A 19,898-nucleotide genomic window follows, 5' to 3' on the forward strand; every position below is an offset into this window, starting at 1 on the left:
GCTTAGTCACCTTAAAGCCTCACTTGTTACTCGGTGCAGTGGCCTTGCTGATGACTACTTATCCCTGTTTTGGGCCTAGCCTTTCGATGCAGGAATCCAGCCCCAGGGAGAGAAACTAATGACTGGAGAAGTTTCTAGGCAAGTTCAGAAAATGACATGGGATGAACATATGTAAGAACATCAAGTTCAGGATCCCGAGTAGTTGTCAAAAATTTCACTTCACCCCATCCCAGCAAGGCTGTTGTATTTGGGGAAGACATTATTTCAAGAGAGGAGGAGATTGTGGAAAATCAGTAGGCAGCAGGAGATGGTGCTCTTGATCCTACTCCCATTTCAGACGATTCTGTGGGGGCCTCTTTATTGCCCCTCTGCTCCCCCAGGTGCTTTCCTCCTTTCGTGAGGCATCGTCATCCATCCCTCTTGCTCCTCAGTTAGGTGCCAGACTTTTAGGAGGCCACCCGGGGCACTGGTGGTGAAGCTTAGCAAAGCAATGCATTTGCAATCTAAGATAAAACACTAGTACTTTGGAAGCAATGCTCCCACATTTTGAAATGCATCAAGAAAAGAAAATGAAAGATTAGGTGCTTAATCTTCACCCTTCAATAAACCCCCAAACGATTAATCTTTTTTTTTGAAGCGGAGTCTCTCTCTGTCGCCCAGGCTGGAGTGCAATGGTGCGATCTCCGCTCACTGCAAGCTCAGCCTCCTGGGTTCGTGCCATTCTCCTGCTTCAGCCTCCCGAGTAGCTGGGACTACAGGCACACACCACCACACCTGGCTAATTTTTTTGTATTTTTAGTAGAGACGGGGTTTCACCGTGTTAGCCAGGATGGTCTCAATCTCCTACCTTGTGATCCGCCCGCCTCGGCCTCCCAAAGTGCTGGGATTACAGGCGTGGGCCACCGTGCCTGGCCCAAATGAGGAATCTTAAAGTTTTCCATACAGGCGCACATGTATTTCATCTCTGGCTGAAATGGGGTGTCTGTTTCTACACATCCAGTTGATCCTTGAACAAATGTAGGGGTCAGGGGCACCAATGCCTGCTCAGTTGAAAGTCTGCATGTAACTTTTGACTCCCCAGAAGCTTAATGACTAATAGCCTACTGCTGACTGGAAGCCTTATTGATAACATAAACAGCCAATAAACACATATTTTGTATGTTCTACGTCTATACTGGATTCTTACAATAAAGTAAGCTAGAGAAAAGAAAATGTTATTAAGAAAATCATAAGGAAGAGAAGATGTATTTACTATTTGTAAATATTAACTATTTGTTAATAGTAAATATTTACTATTATATTATATTTACTATTTGTTAAGTGGAAGTGGATCATCATAAAGGCCTTCGTTCTGGTTGTCTTCACACCGTGCAGGCTGAGGTGGAGGAGGAAGAGGAAGAGTTGGTCTTGCTGTCTCGGGGTGGCAGAGGCAGAAGTAAATTTACAGATACATGGGCACACGCAGTTCAAACCCATGTTGTTCAAGGGTCAGCAGTACAGGGAATGTGTCGCCTTGTATTCTATTTTTTATTCATAGAATTAAAATAGAAATCCTAAAAATGCCCCCTGTGGTTTTCACCTGGATGTGTATTAAGGAGGGTTAATTTTTTCACTTGCTTAACCCTGAGAACATAGCATTGACTTGAAAGTTACCTCATGGAAAAGCATTAAGGAGACAGCCTGCAGTCGCATTCCTTCCCTGGACTGTAGAGTGGCCCGTTTTCCCTGATGGTGGCTCTGAATGACCAAAGTGACAGGCAGCATCTAGGCAGGGCTGTGCACAGTCACCGCTGCTGGATTTCGAAGTTCTTGAATCAAGATCGTCTGACCCGTTCTCCTGCTCTTTGGCAGGTTCTGTCTCCGGCAGGCTTTGAGGATGAAGGCTGCGGGCATTCTGACCCTCATTGGCTGCCTGGTCACAGGCGCCGAGTCCAAAATCTACACTCGCTGCAAACTGGCAAAAATATTCTCAAGGGCTGGCCTGGACAATTACTGGGGCTTCAGCCTTGGAAACTGTGAGATTCTTTCTTTCCTGCTTTCTTTCTGTCCTTGACCTTTCCCCTGAGATGTTGAAGGTCCTGGCCACACTCCCTGCTGTGTCTTCCCAACTACCCCTGCTCTGCCCTCACCGCACCCAGGGGTGGCTGCTAGCCTAACTGTGGCTCTCTGGGTCTCCTCTCCTTCCTCCCCTGCCCCTCATTTCCTTATTCCTGGAGTCCTGAACTTACGGCACCAGCCAGGGAAGGGGAAAATAATGCCACCTCTGCTGGCATCATGGGGAGTGGGGGGACCTGACTTTTGGTCTAGATTAGGCTCAGCCCCTGACTAGGTGTGCAGCTTCAGGTGTGCCATCCCAGCCCCCAGTGTGCCTCTCGTGTGCCCCCTGGGTGCATGCCCGCTCTGCCCGCCCCAAGGTGTTTTGGGAGGAAGCAGTCAGGTAACAGGGATAAGGAAACTCGCCCTCAGACCAGGCTTAGAGCAAACGATGCACTTCCTTTGCTGGCGTTTCTGGCTTCCCCCCTCCAGGGATCTGCATGGCGTATTACGAGAGTGGCTACAACACCACGGCCCAGAGGGTCCTGGATGACGGCAGCATCGACTACGGCATCTTCCAGATCAACAGCTTCGCGTGGTGCAGACGCGGAAAGCTGAAGGAGAACAACCACTGCCACGTCGCCTGCTCAGGTGAGGCTCTGACTTTCCAGCGATGCCATCCTCGGGACCAGGCGAGGAAGCCGACAATGGGATCACCAACCATGTTTTGCTTTAACTAAAATTTGGAGTTCAGGCTTGCAAATAGGTCTGTTCCAGATTGGTAAATTATGCAACAGTTTCCAAGGTGACACTCAGGATCCTGCGGCTGACTTGTCCAAAAATGACTTATTCCTTGTAAGACAGTTTTATGAACCCCTCCCCTAAAGCCAGGGGATAGACAAACAACCCTACTGCCCTTTCACGTACAGAGATATTTGATGTCTTCAGTAAGAAAAAGGAAGCTGCCTGCCAGCTGCTTTCCATAAGCAATTCACTCAAAGGATGCAGTTTGTACTTCTTTGAGCAGAATGAGATGAATATACTTTACAGTTTCTTTCTCTTTTCTTTTCTTTTTTTTTTTTTTTGAGACAGGGTCTCACTCTGTTGCCCAGGCTGGAGTGTAGTGGTGCGTTCATAGCTCATTGCAGTATTGACCTCCAGGACTCAAGCGACCTTCCCTCCTCTGGGTGGCTAGAACTACAGGCATATGCCCAGCTATTTTTATTTATTTATTTATTTGTACAGACAGAGTCTGTCTGTGGGGTCTTGCTATGAGGGTCTCACCCAGGCTTGTCTTGAACTCCTGGCCTAAGGTGACTCTCTGACTTCACTCTTGTACCTTACATGGCAAAAGGGACTTTGCAGATGTAAGGAAGGATCTGAGCTTGAGCAAGAGAGATTATCCTGGGCAATGTGGGTGGAGCCAATCCAATCTGATGAGTCCTTAGAAGGAGAGAAACTTGCCCAGCGTACCAAGTCATTAAAATAGCATTGAATTCACTTAGGAATTTAGGTTTCTATTGCTGCCCTAAAAAATTACCACAAACTTGTGGCTTAAACACTGCAAAATTTCCTTACAGTTCTTTAGGCTGGAAGAGTACCAGGGGATTCACAGGGCTGAAGTCAAGATGCTGACAGGTCTGTTTTCGTTTCTGGAGGCTCTGCGGGAAGATCCATGTCCTTGCTCATTTGGGTTTTGGCAGAGTTCAGTTCCTTGGGGGTGTCGAACTGAGATCCCTGTTGCTTGCAGGTTGTCACCCAAGGGCCATTCCAGGCTTCTAGGGACCACTCACACCCCTTGACTCATGGCCCCTTACTCCATCTTCACAGCCAGCAATGGTAGGTTGAGTCCCTTTCACACTTTGAATCTTTCTTCCTTCTTTTGTCATGGGATCTCTCTGTAACCACAGCTGGGCAAGATTCTCTGCTTCTAAGGACTCAGGCAAAGTCCCTTTTGCCGTGTAAGGTACAAGAGTGAAGTCAGAGAGTCACCTTAGGCCAGGAGTTCAAGACCAGCCTGGGCGAGACCCCATAGCAAGACCCTACAGCCAGACTCTGTCTCCACAAAAATTAAAAATAGCCGGGCATATGCCTGTAGTTCTAGCCACCCAGAGTACATTTTCTGAGAACCAAGTTGTTACATTTTTTACCTCCTATATCCTAAAGAATCCTAGCTGGAAGACAGAACAAATGCAAACTGGGTAATTGGAAGAGAATGTTAATAGACTCTACTTACAAAGATCTGATCAAACCATAGAAAAACCATGGCAATAGTGAAGTGAGGGATTAGGAACCCCTTGCCCAAAGAGGAATGGAAAGAGATTTGTGACCAGCACTGAGGTACAAAAGGTCTGCCGGGAAAGGACTGCCTTCTAGGATCTGAGATCTTCCCTCAAGGGACATGACTTGTGCTGAGTGATCTGACAGAAATAAAGCTGGAAGATATTATATGTATATGTCAACCTCAGTGTCCTTCCTCTGTCCCTCCCTGCTGATGCCTACTCTTATTTAAACCCCTCCAGAAGTCAGAGGACATAGGAATCCATTGACGCCAACTGTGTGTGTCGGCCTCCGAGTGCACAGAGCATGGTGGAGAAGGGTAGAGAGTGGATCCATCAGGGCAAAGATGAGATACTCAGCTCAGCTCCCATGCACCCTCTCTCACAAAACTATAGGAAAACATACTCCACCAAAATGATAAACTAAAACAATTAAGAGGAAACATAGTTCAGGAAACAAGGGACTCGATAAGGGAGAAAGGCAAGAGGAATGCCCAGCCTGAGAGTGAACGATGATCCCAGGATGAGCTTTTATTAAAGATTTCTAGTTACACCTCATTACGGTCAGAAAACATGGTCTATATCAGTGGTCCCCAACCTTTTTGGCACCAGGGAACAGTTTGTGGAAGACAAATTTTCCATGGACCAGTGGGAGGAGGATGGTTTCAGGATGATTCAAGCATATTACACTTATTGTCCACTTTATTTCTATTATTATTACATTGCAATATATAAGGAATAATTATGCAACTTACCATAATGTAGAATCAGTGAGAGTCCTGAGGTTATTTTCCTGCAACTAGACAGTCCCATCTGGGGGTGATGGGAGACAGTGACAGATCATCAGGCATTAGATTCTCATAAGGAGAATGTAACCTAGATCCCTCACAAGCGCAGTTCACAGTAGAGTTCGCACTCCTATGAGAATCTAATGCGGCCGCTGATCTGACAGGAGGTGGAGCCCAGGCAGTAATGTGGGAGATGGGGAGTGTCTGTAAATACAGATAAAGATTCACTCACTCACCTGCTGCTCACCTCCTGCCGTGAGGCCACAGACCCACGTAGGTCTGTGGTTCAGGGGTTGGAGATCCCAGGTCTATATGATTTCAAACGTTTAATATTTCTTTAACCTTGTTTTACAGCACAGCAAATGTGTCTTACAGTGAATGTGCATTTGAAAAAAAATGTGTATTTTATATTTGGTGGGTGGATGTTCTATAAATACATCCTTTCTGATTTTCTTACTTACTTGTTCTATTATACAATGAGAAATACATATTGAAATTTGCAACTATCATTTTAGCTTTGTCTATTTCACCTTTCGGTCTTGTCCATTTTTGAAGCTTTGTTCTTAGGCACATATTCTTTGAGGATTGTTATGTCCTTGTGGTGAATTGACTCTTTTATCACTGGAGTCCAAGTTTCTCCTTAACTCTGGTGCTATTTCTCATCCAGAAATCTACTTTGTTTGACAGCAGTATAGCCCACTCTCACTTTCTTTGAGGAAATATTTGCATAGTATGTTTCTTTCTATCCTACTACTTTTAATCCATCTGTCTTTATATTTAAGGTGAATTATTTATAAGTAATGTAGAGTTGTGTGCTGCTTTTATATCCATTCTGGTAATTACTGTTTTACAGTAGGAGTGATTAAACCATAGGTCAGCAAATGTTTGCCTAAAGGGCCAAACGATAAATATTTTAGGCTTTTCAGGCCATACGGTTTTGATTGCAACTACCCAACCATGACATAGTGTGAAAGCAGCCATAGAAAGTATGCAAATGAATGGGCCTGGCTGTGTTCCAATAAGGCTTTATTTACAGAAACGGGAGGTTGGCCTGTGGGTTATGCCATGATTAGGCCGTTTGCATTTAATGTGATTACTGATATGACTAGTTTTTTCTTTTTTCTTTTTTTCTTTTTTTTTTTGTTGAGATGGAGCTTTGCTCTGTCGCCCAGGCTGGAGTACAGTGGCGTGATCTCGGCTCATTGTACCCTCTGCCTCCTGGGTTCAAGTGATTCTCCTGCCTCAGCCTCCTGAGTAGCTGGGACTACAGGCACATGCCACCAAGCCCAGCTAATTTTTTGTATTTTTTTTAGTAGAGATGAGGTTTCACCGTGTTAGCCAGGATGGTCTTGATCTCCTGACCTCGTGATCTGCCCACCTTGGCCTCCCAAAGTGCTGGGATTACAGGCGTGAGCCACTGTGCCCGGCTGAAATGGCTAGTTTTAAATTACATCTTGCTATTTTGTTTTCTGTTTGTGCCATCTATTCTTGGTTCCATTTTTTCTGCCTTCTTTTGAATTTATTGAATATTTTTTAGTATTCTCTTTTATTTCCTCCGTTGGTTTGTTAGCTATACTTCTATTTTGTTTTTAGCAGTTACTCTAGGGTTTCCAATAGGCATCATTATCTTATTACATTTTACCTTCAAATAACACACCACTTCATATGTGACATATGAGTTTCTTAACAGTATACTTCAATTTTTCCTATTCCATCCTTTGTGCTGTGTTGTCATGCATTTTTCTTCTATATTTGTATACTGCACAATGCATTTTTATAATTTTTTCTTTAAACAATTGTCTTTTAGATAAATTTTTTAATGAAAAATTTTTACAGTATTTATTACATATTTACTATTTCCAATACTCTTCATTCCTTTGGTGGATTTACTTGAGCAGACAGTTAATTGATATCCTTTTCCTTCAGCCTAAAGAACTTTCTTTAACTTTGTTTTGTTTTGTTTTAGAGTAGAGGTCTATTAGCAAGCATTCTCTCTGTCTGAAAATATCTCTACTTATTTTGATTTTGAGGAATATTTTCTTTACATATAAAATTCTGGGCTGACAGTTCTTTTCCACCTCAAGTTGTTATTGTTTTGAGACAGGGTCATGCTCTGTCTCAAAACAACACTGTGAGTGTAGTGGCATTATCACAACTCACAGCAGCCTTGACCTCCTGGACTCAAACAATTCTCATGCCTCAGCCTCCTGAGCAGCTGGGACCACAAGCACGTGCCACCATGCGTGGCTGATTTAAAAAAAAAAAAATTTGTAGAGATGGGGTCTCGTCATGTTGCCCAGGCTGGTCTCAAACTCCTGGGCTCAGGCAGTCCTCTCACCTCAGCCTCCCAAAGTGCTAGGATTACAGTTGTGAGCCACCACACTTGGCTTCAAGTTTTTAAAGATATTTGGTTGCCTTCTGTCTTGCCTTGTGTATGATGGGAAACCAGTGATTTCCTTCTGTTTGTCCCTGGTATGTAATATGTGTTTTTTTTCTCTAGTTGTTTTTAAGATTTTCTCTTTGTCACTGATTTTCAGCAATTTGATGATGTGTGATATTTGTATTTATCTCACTTGGCATTCATTAACATTTTGTATCCCTGAGTTTATAATTTTCATTAAATTTGGAAATATTTCAGCCATTCTTTCTTCTAATGCTTTTCTTTTCTCCTTCAAGAATTCTAAGAGCATGTATGTTTGATCGCTGATGCTGTCCCATTCATCATTGAGGTTCCTCATTTTTTAGTCTTTTTCCCTCCCTGTGTTTTATTTTCAATAGTTTCCATTATTATGTCTTCAAGTCGGCTGTTACTTTTTTTTAATGCTAATCTATTAAACTTATTGATTGGATGTTTCTTTTCAGGTACTGTGTTTTTTATTTGGCATCATAATCTTTTGTATCTTTCATTTCATTTTATTCCTGTTTCTCCTTAAGTCCTTGATATAAATAATCATATTTATAAGCAGTGATTTAAATTTCTTATCAGCTAATGCAATCAACTGTCATTTCTGAGTCTTGCCCTTGACCGATCTTTCTCTTAGTATGTGTCACATGTCTTTGCTTCTGCGCGTGGAATAATTTTTTATTGAATACACACACACTGTGTGTGTTGACGACTTTTGTGAGTCCTCGGGTCTTGTCTTCTTAGTTTAAAAGAATTTCAACAAAAGACACACAGCAAAGGAGATGTAGCATAAAGTAATTTACTGAGAAAGAAAAAGGCTATTTTCAAAGTTAGGTGCAGAATAGACAGTACACCCTGAGAGAGGGAAATTTCAGGGCAGGTTGCTCGTGAAGATTGGACAGCAAAGACCGGTACCACGGATGCTCCCTTTAATGGAGACTTCCATGGTTATTCATAAGCAGGTGGGAAGAGATGTTGCTAGTAAGCACGTTCTGGGTGATCCTCTTGGTGCACTTGCTCAGTAGCTGTACATGCTTGTTCATACATCTCGTGTCTCATTAGCACCTTAAATCTCCACCCAGGGATGTGTTTTTATTTTTATTTTTTGTGTGTTCTAATAAAACTTTACTTACAAAAACAGCAGTGGCCTCACGCTGCAGTTTACCAACCTCTGCCTTTGAGGAAATTCTAAATGATCCTTCTATTCTCCTTGTAGAAGATGATATTACACAATTTTTGGCATATGAAGAAGCAATCGACAAATACAAACACAAAAATATGTAGGAAAATCATATTATCTGTGCCAAACAGAAAATTGCAGAAATATTTCCTTTTTGCAGATTTTTGTGAATTTTTCCAGCTTTTTAACACTTGCAACATGCCATCTTTTTAGTATTTGAAATAGGTATCTCTTTAATATCTAAATTTTCTTTTCTTTTTTTTAAATTTTATTATTATTATACTTTAAGTTTTAGGGTACATGTGCACAACGTGCATGTTTGTTACATATGTGTACATGTGCCATGTTGGTGAGCTGCACCCATTAACTCGTCATTTAGCATTAGGTATATCTCCTAATGCTATCCCTCCCCCGTTGCCCCACCCCAAAACAGTCCCCAGTGTGTGATGTTCCCCTTCCTGTGTCCATGTGTTCTCATTGTTCAATTCCCACCTATGAGTGAGAACATGCGTGTTTGGCTTTTTGTCCTTGCAATAGTTTGCTGAGAATGATGGTTTCCAGCTTCATCCATGTCCCTACAAAGGACATGAACTCATCATTTTTTATGGCTGCATAATATTCCATGGTGTATATGTGCCACATTTTCTTAATCCAGTCTATCATTGTTGGACATTTGGGTTGGTTCCAAGTCTTTACTATTGCGAATAGTGCCACAATAAACATACGTGTGCATGTCTTTATAGCAGCACGATTTATAGTCCTTTGGGTATATACCCAGTAATGGGATGGCTGCATCAAATGGTATTTCTAGTTCTAGATCCCTGAGGAATCGCCACACTGACTTCCACAATGGTTGAACTAGTTTACAGTCCCACCAACAGTGTAAAAGTGTTCCTATTTCTCCACATCCTCTCCAGCACCTGTTGTTTCCTGACTTTTTAATGATCACCATTCTAACTGGTGTGAGATGGTATCTCATTGTGGTTTTGATTTGCATTTCTCTGATGACCAGTGATGATGAGCATTTTTTCATGTGTCTTTTGGCTGCATAAATGTCTTCTTTTGAGAAGTGTCTGTTCACATCCTTCACCCACTTTTTGATGGGGTTGTTTATTTTTTTCTTGTAAATTTGTTTGAGTTCATTGTGGATTCTGGATATTAGCCCTTTGTCAGATGAGTAGACTGCAAAAATTTTCTCCCATTCTGTAGGTTGCCTGTTCACTCTGATGGTAGTTTCTTTTGTTGTGCAGAAGCCCTTTAGTTTAATTAGATCCCATTTGTCAATTTTGGCTTTTGTTGCCATTGCTTTTGGTGTTTTAGACGTGAAGTCATTGCCCATGCCTATGTCCTGAATGGTATTGCCTAGGTTTTCTTCTAGGGTTTTTATGGTTTTAGGTCTAACATTTAAGTCTTTAATCCATCTTGAATTAATTTTTGTATAAGGTGTAAGGAAGGGATCCAGTTTCAGCTCTCTACATATGGCTAGCCAGTTTTCCCAGCACCATTTATTAAATAGAGAATTCGTTCCCCATTTCTTGTTTTTGTCAAGTTTGTCAAAGATCAGATAGTTGTAGATATGCGGCATTATTTCTGAGGGCTCTGTTCTGTTCCATTGGTCTATATCTCTGTTTTGGTACCAGTATCATGCTATTTTGGTTACTGTAGCATTGTAGTATAGTTTGAAGTCAGATAGCGTGATGCCTCCAGCTTTGTTCTTTTGGCTTAGGATTGACTTGGTGATGCAGGCTCTTTGTTGGTTCCATATGAACTTTAAAGTAGTTTTTTCCAATTCTGTGAAGAAACTCATTGGTAGCTTGATGGGGATGGCATTGAATCTATAAATTACCTTGGGCAGTTGGCCATTTTCACAATATTGATTCTTCCTACCCATGAGCATGGAATGTTCTTCCATTTGTTTGTATCCTCTTTTATTTCATTGAGCAGTGGTTTGTAGTTCTCCTTGAAGAGGTCCTTCACGTCCCTTGTAAGTTGGATTCCTAGGTATCTTATTCTCTTTGAAGCAATTGTGAATGGGAGTTCACTCATGATTTGGCTCTCTGTTTGTCTGTTATTGGTGTATAAGAATGCTTGTGATTTTTGCACATTGATTTTGTGTCCTGAGACTTTGCTGAAGTTGCCTATTAGCTTAAGAAGATTTGGGGCTGAGACGATGGGGTTTTCTAGATATACAATCATGTCATCTGCAAACAGGGACGATTTGACTTCCTCTTTTCCTAATTGAATGCCCTTTATTTCCTTCTCCTGCCTGATTGACCTGGCCAGAACTTCCAACACTATGTTGAATAGGAGTGGTGAGAGAGGGCATCCCTGTCTTGTGCCAGTTTTCAAAGGGAATGATTCCAGTTTTTTCTTTTCTTTTCTTTTCTTTTTTTTCTGGGACAGAGTCTCACTCTGTCACTCTGTCACCCAGGCTGAAGTGTAGTGGTGCGATCTCGGCTCACTGCAACCTCCACCTACAGGGTTCAAGCAATTCTCCTGCCTCAGCCTCCCGAGTAGCTGGGATTACAGGCGTGTGCCACCACAGCCAGCTAATTTTTGTATTTTTAGTAGAGACAGGTTTTGCCATGTTGGCCAGGCTGGTCTCAAACTCCTGACCTCAAGTGATCTGCCTGCCTCAGCCTCCTGAAGTGCTGGGATTACAGGTGTGAGCCGCCGCACCTGGTCGACATACTTTCCTAAGCAAATTCAGTTGTGTCCAACAAGTACTTTCGAAACATCTCAATTGTGCAACAAAATGCTCTAACAACGTGGGAGGGGACAAACAGCTTTACACGGTGTCTGCTTCCTGGTCCTGCATGGCCTGACCCTTTCAGGAATCCTTACATGGCATTGCTGGCCAAGCAAACTGCCCTGCCCGCAGTACAAATGTGTGCTTTCTGTACATGCCTGGGATGACCTCCAATCCCAGAATAATAGAATGTGATCTGCTTCCTCCTCACTGTGTCTCTCCAACCCCTAGAGACAGCCCCAAACCCATGTTTCCCAGGAAATACGCTAGACCACTTCCAAACACAAACAAGTGTCTCAGCATTTATCAAGCGCTTATGCATCCAAAATAAAGGGTCTCTAAGTAATTTGAACATATATCAGGTACCAAATGCTTAAGTTTGGATAACCTCATAGGTAAATAATTACTAGAAAAATTAAAAGTATATTAAAATATATTAAAAGTAAATAATTACTAGAAAAATTAAAAGTATATTTTCATTATCAACTTTATTAGCATATAGTGTTTCATGAGCAGGAATCTTTGCTTAAGTGGCCTCTGTTGGAAGAAGGAATCAGAAGAAAACAGAATTTAAGCCATCTATTGGAATACAGGCTTATTAACTGGGTGTGTGAACTCGGTTTATGGGGATAAAATGGTACCCATAGAAATGGTTGTTCTGAGGACTGATGGAGAATTTGCGTGAAGAGATTTAACATGTGCCTGACATAGAGTAAGATTTCAATAAAGTATTAGCTAGTGGTAATAGCTATTATTATCCTAAATATTGATATCTCAAGAAGACAGGCAAAAGACTTTTTTGTTGTTGTTTGTTTGTTTGTTTGTTTTGAGATGGAGTCTCCCTCTGTCGCCCAGGCTAGAGTGCAGTGACTCGATCTCAGCTCACTGCAACCTCCACCTCCCAGGTTCAAGTGATTCTCCTGCTTCAGCCTCCCGAGCAGCTGGAACTACAGGCATGTACCACCATGCCTGGCTAATTTTTTGTATTTTTAGTACAGATGGGGTTTCACTGTGTTAGCCAGGATGGTCTCCATCTCCTGATCTCGTGATCCGCCCGCCTCGGCCTCCCAAAGTGCTGGGATTACAGGCGTGAGCCACCGCACCAGGCTGGCAAGAGACTTTTTTAAGCTGATATAGCTTTAGTTTTCACTGTAGAACTATAAACCAAATGCTAGCGCATTTGCATATGTTGTTTCAATTGCTATCTCTCATAGACGATGTATTTTGTTACTTTTTCTCCTGGTTAATAGAATTTTGTTTTAAATAAAAATTAAGCCACATTTAGAATAAATTTGCTTAAAAGAAATCTGTCACTACGTTTATCTTCTAGTGAAGCCTAACTGAGAAAGCAACAAAATTAGCAACTCAAGGAAATAGCATGCTCAAGGCAAAATTCCACTTTCAACTGAGTTAACAAAATAATTTGGAATTACAATGCCTTATTGAAATGCAACATTTTATGCTAACATTATTTTTGGTTATTTTTCTGGTAGTAAAAGTAGTACATTTCAATTGTAAAAAATTTTAGAAAATGTACAGTAAAGACATAAAAGCATTGGTGAACCCACAGTTAAGAGCCAATCTTTCTTAAAATACTGGTGAATTAATGACTATCTTTTTTTTCTAAACCAGTGCTATCTAATAGAACTTTCCATGATGATGAAAATGTCTTCCATCTGTGCTGTCAAACAGAACCACTAGCCACGAGTGGCTATAAAGTATCTGAGATATAGCTAGAACAAATAAGGAACTAAAGTTTTCATTGTGTTTAATGTTAATGAATTACAATTTTTTTATTTTTCCCAGCTTTATTGGGGTGTAACTGACAAATCAAAATTGTATATATTTAAAGTAAATAACACGATAATTTGATATATTTATACGATGGGAAATGATCACTATAATCGAGTTTAACATTACCTCACATAGTTACTGTGTGTGTGAGAGAGAGTGTGTGTATGAGAGACAGAGAGAAAGAGAGAGAGAGAGAAGAACACTTAAGATCTACTCTCAGCAAATTTCAAGTAAGCAGTACAGTATAATTGACTATGGTCACGATAGTGTACATTAGATCCCCAGACCTTCCTCACCTTATAACTGAAAGTTTGGACCCTTTCATCAGCATCTCCCCATTTTCCTCACCAGCCACCGCTCTACTCTCTGCTTTTACGAGTTCAACTTTTGTAGATTTTGCATATGCGTGAGATCATGTGGTATTTGTCTTTCTGGGTCTCACTCCCTTCACTTAGCATGACATCCTTCCGTTCATTCATGCTGCTGCCAATGTCAGCATTTCCTTCTTTTCCATGACTGAATAATATTCCACTCTCTATATAAACATATTTTTATCCATTCATCTGTCAACAAATATAATTTTAATTTAAATTGTCACATGTTGCTAATGCCTGCCATATTGGACAGTACAGCTCTTGATGGATATTTTTATAATATTGGGAACTTAACATTGCATTGGGAGCATTTCTCCATATTACTAAATATCCTGGGAAAACATAATTCAAACAGCTCTTTATTTTATTAAATGAAGGTATTATGATTAATTTGAATATCACTGATTATGAGGCAATTAGATTTTTCCATTTTAACTCTTGTAAATAAAGCTATAGTAAACCACTTTGTAAAGAAATATTTGTCTGGCGTCATGACTATTTCCTTAGGATAGATCTGGAGAGAGAAATTATTAGGTGAAAGGATAGAAACCTCGTTAAGGCTCTAAACACATGCTGCTATGTTGGTTTCCTGAAATGTTGAACCCATTATACGCCCTCGAGCAAGTATCCAGAGAACCTGCCTCTCTGCGCCCTTGTCAACATCAAGCATTACCCAATTCCCTTAAAAAAAAAATCTTTGCATAATTGACGAGCAGAAATGAGATCAAGTGGTTTGAGTATTTTTGCCCTTGATTGGATTGGTGGTTGTGGTGGTCCTGGAGATGGGCCTCCCAGACCCCCTGCTAAGGGAAGACATGTCGCCCCCGCTGCAGTTGTGCGATGAGCAGACAGTACCTGCCACCTGCTTCATGATTGGCTTCAGGTGCAGGTTGCTCCCTTCTGGGGTGATCCACACCCAGTGACCTGTGAGGCAGAGGCATGCGGACCTGTCATGTGGGCCCGACTTGGGCCACTCTGATGGGCAGTGCTCACTCGGGAGCTCATTGCTGGGCTGCCCAAGGAATTGCTGGGTCTGCGTCACAAATGGACATATCCGTCTGCCCATCCTGCTTCCCCCCAACCGATTCCTTTCATAGGTGTGGATTGCTGAAAATACCTGGCATTTCAAACCCATCTCAGCATCAGCTCCTGGAACACTCAACTTGCAGTAGAAGTAATGTTGAACTTGTTTTATTTATTTGCCTTTTTCTGTCATGTTTGTGTTGAGGATCTTGCGGCTGCTTCTAAGCAAGCAGGAAAGAATGTGGATATCAACTAACATATTTCAATTCAAAGATTTGTTATATCTGAAGCAATCGAAAAAATAATAGATGGCATGGCTCATGCCTGTAATCCCAGCACTTTGGGAGGCCAAAGCCAGAGGATTGCTTGAGCCCAGGAGTTCCAGATCAGCCTGGGCATCATGGTGAAACCCTGTCTCTACAAAAATAAAAATAAAAAATGGTCAGGCGTGGTGGTGCATGCCTGTATTCCCAGCTATTTTGAAGGCTGAGGTGGAAGGATTGCTTGAGGCCAGGAGGTTGAGGCTGCAGGGAGCTATTTTCATGTCACTGCACTCCAGCCTGGGTGACAGAGTGAGATTCTGTCTCAAAAAGAAAACAGAAAAGGAAAAGTAAGAAAGACAAAGACTGATGTATTTGATTTAAAAGTTAAAACTTTCTGCACATGAAAAACACCCTGGATAAAACTTTTTTAAGACACAAACTGAAAAATGACAATAGACAAAAGTTTAATATTTACCTGTAAAGAAACCTTACGTGTCAAACAAACCCAAATACAGAAAACACTGTACTCTCCTGTCTTATGTGCCTTTTTTTTTTCTTAAGACAGAGTCTCACTCTGTTGCCCAGGCTGGAGTGCAGTGATGTAAACACAACTCATTTCAGCTTTGACCTCCTGGGCTCAAGTGATTCTCCCACCTCAGACTCCCGAGTGGCTTAGACCACAGGTGTGTGCCATCACACTAGGCTAATTTTTTTATGTTTTGTAGAGATGGGGTCTTGCTATGTTGCCCAGACTGGACTCAAACTCCTAGCCTCAAGTGATCCTCCTACCTCGGCCTCCCAAAGTGCTGGGATTGCAGGTCTGAGCCACCGCTCCTGGCCTGCGCCTATTTCTTTAGAACATAAAGAACATTTTCACATGGCATCTTCTCTAAACACATTTCCAAAAACCCTTCAGGATTGGGCTCTTCCTCTGAAACGTCAGGTAGTGCCAGATGAAGATGGTCTTAAAATAAAAACAAAGTTCTTTTCATTATGAAGAAGCTTAACAAAAATGAGATTGTGGCTTTGCAGGGAAAACTATAGTTCTTCCAACCTTCCCATCCCAAAAAGACTGAGAAAAGTGAAGTAAAGTTGAGTTGGGGTCCGTCTCCAACAACAAAGTCTCGCCTAACCCTGATGGCCTCTCTTTTTACAGCCTTGATCACCGATGACCTCACAGATGCGATTATCTGTGCCAGGAAAATTGTTAAAGAGACACAAGGAATGAACTATTGGTAAGAGTGTTTCCTTGGGAGACTTGGGCTGTCATGGGCAAAACCTAGTGTGTGTATTTATCATAGTTATGGTGGAATTGACAAACTCACCTCCTCAGAGTGGTCCAACCAATGGAACGAGACCTTGTCTATATTCTCCTCCATCGGTGTCTGGGTGTGCAGTGAACATAGTAGTACACAGAAGGGGAGAGGAGAGATGGGATTGGGTTAAGACAGTTTGCAATTGCTTTTCGTATGAACATATTCCAAACAATGGAGAAAGGTATTTTCTAAAGTGACTTGGAAAGGGTCAATTGAGTCAATTCAACAGAGAGAAAAAAAAAGCTTGAGTTTGCTCTAGATTTGGATAAGATTTTGAAGGTTACAGCAACATTTTGCAGGGAAAGAGAATGAGCAGCAGCGAGAGGAAAGTGAGCAGGTCTGTGTCATGGTGACTCAGCAGAAAGCGTCCCCAGCATTGAGCCTGGGACCTTGCACTCCCTGCTGCTGTGTTCTAGTGAACATTGCCAGCCGGCCCCACTCAGAGAACCCGAATTTTCACAGATGTGGCTATGTCATGAAATGACCCATCCTTACAAAAGTTGATTGCTTGTTGCTGAAGCTAACAATGGCTAGGAGAAAACCAGGAGACAAAAGTCTGAACAAGGCAAAATGACAGCATCCTTGAATCTCAGAAGCAAATGAAACCCAACCCAGATTTCCGCTGGCGATTTTGGTTAATTTCTGTAGACTTTGAAACTGAGACGATTTGGATTGTCATGCTTCTTTCTGCTGCTCTTGCTTCCCTCTCGTGCTCAGGCAAGGCTGGAAGAAACACTGTGAGGGGAGAGACCTGTCCGACTGGAAAAAAGGCTGTGAGGTTTCCTAAACTGGAACTGAACCCAGGATGCTTTGCAGCAACGCCCTATGGTTTGCAGTGAATGTCCAAATGCCTGTGTCATCTTGTCCCATTTCCTCCCAATATTCCTTCTCAAACTTGGAGAGGGACAATTAAGCTATACTTTTAAGAAAATAAATATTTTCATTTAAATGTCTTCACCCTGACTTGGTTCCCTTTTCTCTTTCTTCCTTTCTTTCTTTCTTTCTCTTTCTTTTCTTTTCTTTTTTCTTTTCTTTCTTTCTTTCTTTCCTTCCTTCCTTCCTTCCTTCCTTCCTTCCTTCCTTCCTTCCTTCCTTTCTCTTTCTCTTTCTTTCTTTCTTTTCTTTCCGTCCTTCCTTCCTTCTTTCCTTCCTTCCTTCCTTTTTTTTTTTTTTTAAGAGTCTTCTGCTCTGTCCCCCAGGCTGGAGTGCATTGGTGTGATCTCAGCCCACTGCAACCTCCACCTCCCGGATTCAAGCGATTCTTGTGCCTCAGCCTCCCAAGTAGCTGGGATTGCAGGCATGTGCCACCACACCCAGATGGGGTTTCGCCATGTTGCACAGCCTGGTCTCAAATTCCTGAGCTCAAGGTGATCTGCCCACCTTGGCATCCCAAAGTCCTGGGATTACAGGTGTGAGCCACCGCACCCTGCCCTGACTCAGTTTCAATGATGTCATAATGGCATCATGTTAAGACTTGAAAAATTGCCCCGAAAATGCTCTAGCCCTGGGGGAAACAAACTTCCCTTCTTCATTGTAGGGAGTCCTGGTTCCTGTGGCCATTCGAAATGACTCATTCGAAAATAAGACTCCTTCATCTTCAGGGCCATCCTCAGAAACAGGACACATGCAGAAGGGTGAGGTTAAGAGCTAGGAGCACCTTAGGGGCGGAACCCCCTTAAGAGTACCCCACGAGGACCATCGATGTATGCATACCCACAAGCCTAGACACCATTTGTCTACCTACATGCACGCAAGAGATGTGGAGAGACAAGACAACTGAGATTCATGGTTTGATGATTAAAATTCTCATGAAGGTTTTTAGTTGTATTTTCTGTATTTTGTATTTGGCATTTTCCAAGTTTTCCATGACATATCTTGCTATTGAAGAAAACCATCCACTTTCTTTCAGAAAAAAAAAAAAAAAAATAAGACTCCCAGTGAGGCACAGTGGCTCACGCTTTTAATCCCAACAATTTGGGAGGCCAAGGTGGGAAGATTGCTTGAGGCCAGGAGTTCAAGACAAGCCTGGGCAACATAGCAAGACGCTGTCTTTACAATAATTTTTAATCCCTGCATGCATTAGGTATTTGTCCTAATACTCTCCCTCTCCTTTCCCCCAACCCCCTCAACAGGCCCCATTGTGTGATATTCTGCTCCCTGTGTCCATGTGTGCTTATTGTTCAACTCCCACTTATGAGTGAGAACATGTGGTGTTTGGTTTTCTGTTCTGATGTTAGTTTGCTGAGGATGATGGTTTCCAGCTTCATCCATGTCCCTGCAAAGGACATGAACTCATTCTTTTTTATGGCTACAACATTTTTTTTTTTAATTGCAGCTTTTACCCCAAATCCTGCTAGAAAGTCTAATAGGACAAAATAGACAAAATTGCAGCTCTTACCCCCAACATCTAGAGAGAGTTCCCCATGTTATTCCAATTTCTACTTAAATCAAGCTTTTCAAACTCAGCCCAGATGGCTTTAAATGTGGCCCAACACAAATTAGTAGACTTTCTTAAAACATTATGAGATTTGTTTGTGATTTTTTTTTTTTAGCTCATCAGCTATCGTTAGTGTTCATGTATTTTATGTGTGGCCTAAGACAATTCTTCTTCCAGTGTGGCCCAGGGAAGTCAAAAGATTGGATACCCCTGATTGGAAAACTGACTCCAAAAATAAGTGCTTCAAAATTCAAGGTGAAAGGGCACTGGGTGCCCTACCATTAGACTCATCTATCTTTTCGCAAAACTCCTAAAATTTCTAAGCATGCAATCCTACTCTTCCTCCATGTTTGATTTATTTCTATAATAATTTAGGATAAAAAATGCATTTTCCCAGATAATTTTCCTTAATTAATGCCTTCAGAAATTCAAGAGGAAATGACTACTTCTATGCCTGAGCTATCTTTATTCAACAAAAGTATATTTTAGAAAAACCCACGCTCATATTCCCTTTATAGATATTTGGAAGTAGATTTTCATTTTCTCCCGATGGCCACATTATCTGTTGGTTACCAGGTACACTGAGCAGACTGTTGGGTATTAGGGAATAGTGACTGGCTTATGTGGGGACATGCTTTCTGTGGGGACTCAGCTCTGCCTGATTCTTGGGACAGCCCCTGCTATCTCCAGCATCTGGCTCTTTGTATCCTAACTTGTTCCCTGTTGTTTGTTCCTTGATGCTTTCTGGTCTGGTCTGCGATTTTCTCTTGATGCCTTTTATTCCCAGTATATCATTTCCCCACGGATGTCCTTGCTGTTGGTTTTTCCCAAACTCGGAGGTTGTGCTATTCCTCTAAAAGCCTATTCAAGCCTGGCCCAGCCAACATGAAGCTCCCTGCTCCTCTAACCCCCTAAAGTTCTTGCCTCTGAACTCATGGCTGGTGTGTGCCATACGATTAGGTCACCGGGAATGGGTGTCCTCATCCAGCCTGTAAGCTCCTTGAGGCCTAGACCATGTCTTTCACTGTTATATTGTCCACAGTCCCTTCTGCAGTGCTAAACACATAATAGTTAACATTCAAAAATATTAGATGTTGGCCAGGCACAATGACTCAAGCCTGTAATCCTAACACTGTAGGAGGCCAAGGCAGGAGGATCACTTGAGTCAGGAATTGGAGACCAGCCTGGACAGCACAGTGAGACCCCATCTGTACAAAAAACACAAAGATTAGCTGGGTGTGGTGGTGCACACCTGTA

At 42.0% G+C, this 19,898-nt stretch overlaps 1 protein-coding gene across 1 annotated transcript in view; it reads left to right on the forward strand.

Annotated features, from left to right (window-relative positions):
• The window catches only part of LOC116479586 (lysozyme-like protein 1), a 17,341-nt gene extending 180 nt beyond the window's left edge, over positions 1–17,161 (forward strand). Inside the window, 4 exon segments of the mRNA XM_032171618.2 lie at positions 1,852–2,015; positions 2,527–2,685; positions 16,045–16,123; positions 16,922–17,161. Coding sequence (XP_032027509.1) covers positions 1,852–2,015; positions 2,527–2,685; positions 16,045–16,123; positions 16,922–16,991 — 472 coding nt within the window. The 3' untranslated portion in view covers positions 16,992–17,161.
• Positions 17,162–19,898: the final 2,737 nt, after the last annotated feature.

This window comes from Hylobates moloch, unplaced genomic scaffold (genome assembly GCF_009828535.3).
Source record: "Hylobates moloch isolate HMO894 unplaced genomic scaffold, HMol_V3 SCAFFOLD_3, whole genome shotgun sequence".
In the NCBI taxonomy this organism is placed as follows: Eukaryota; Metazoa; Chordata; class Mammalia; order Primates; family Hylobatidae; genus Hylobates; species Hylobates moloch.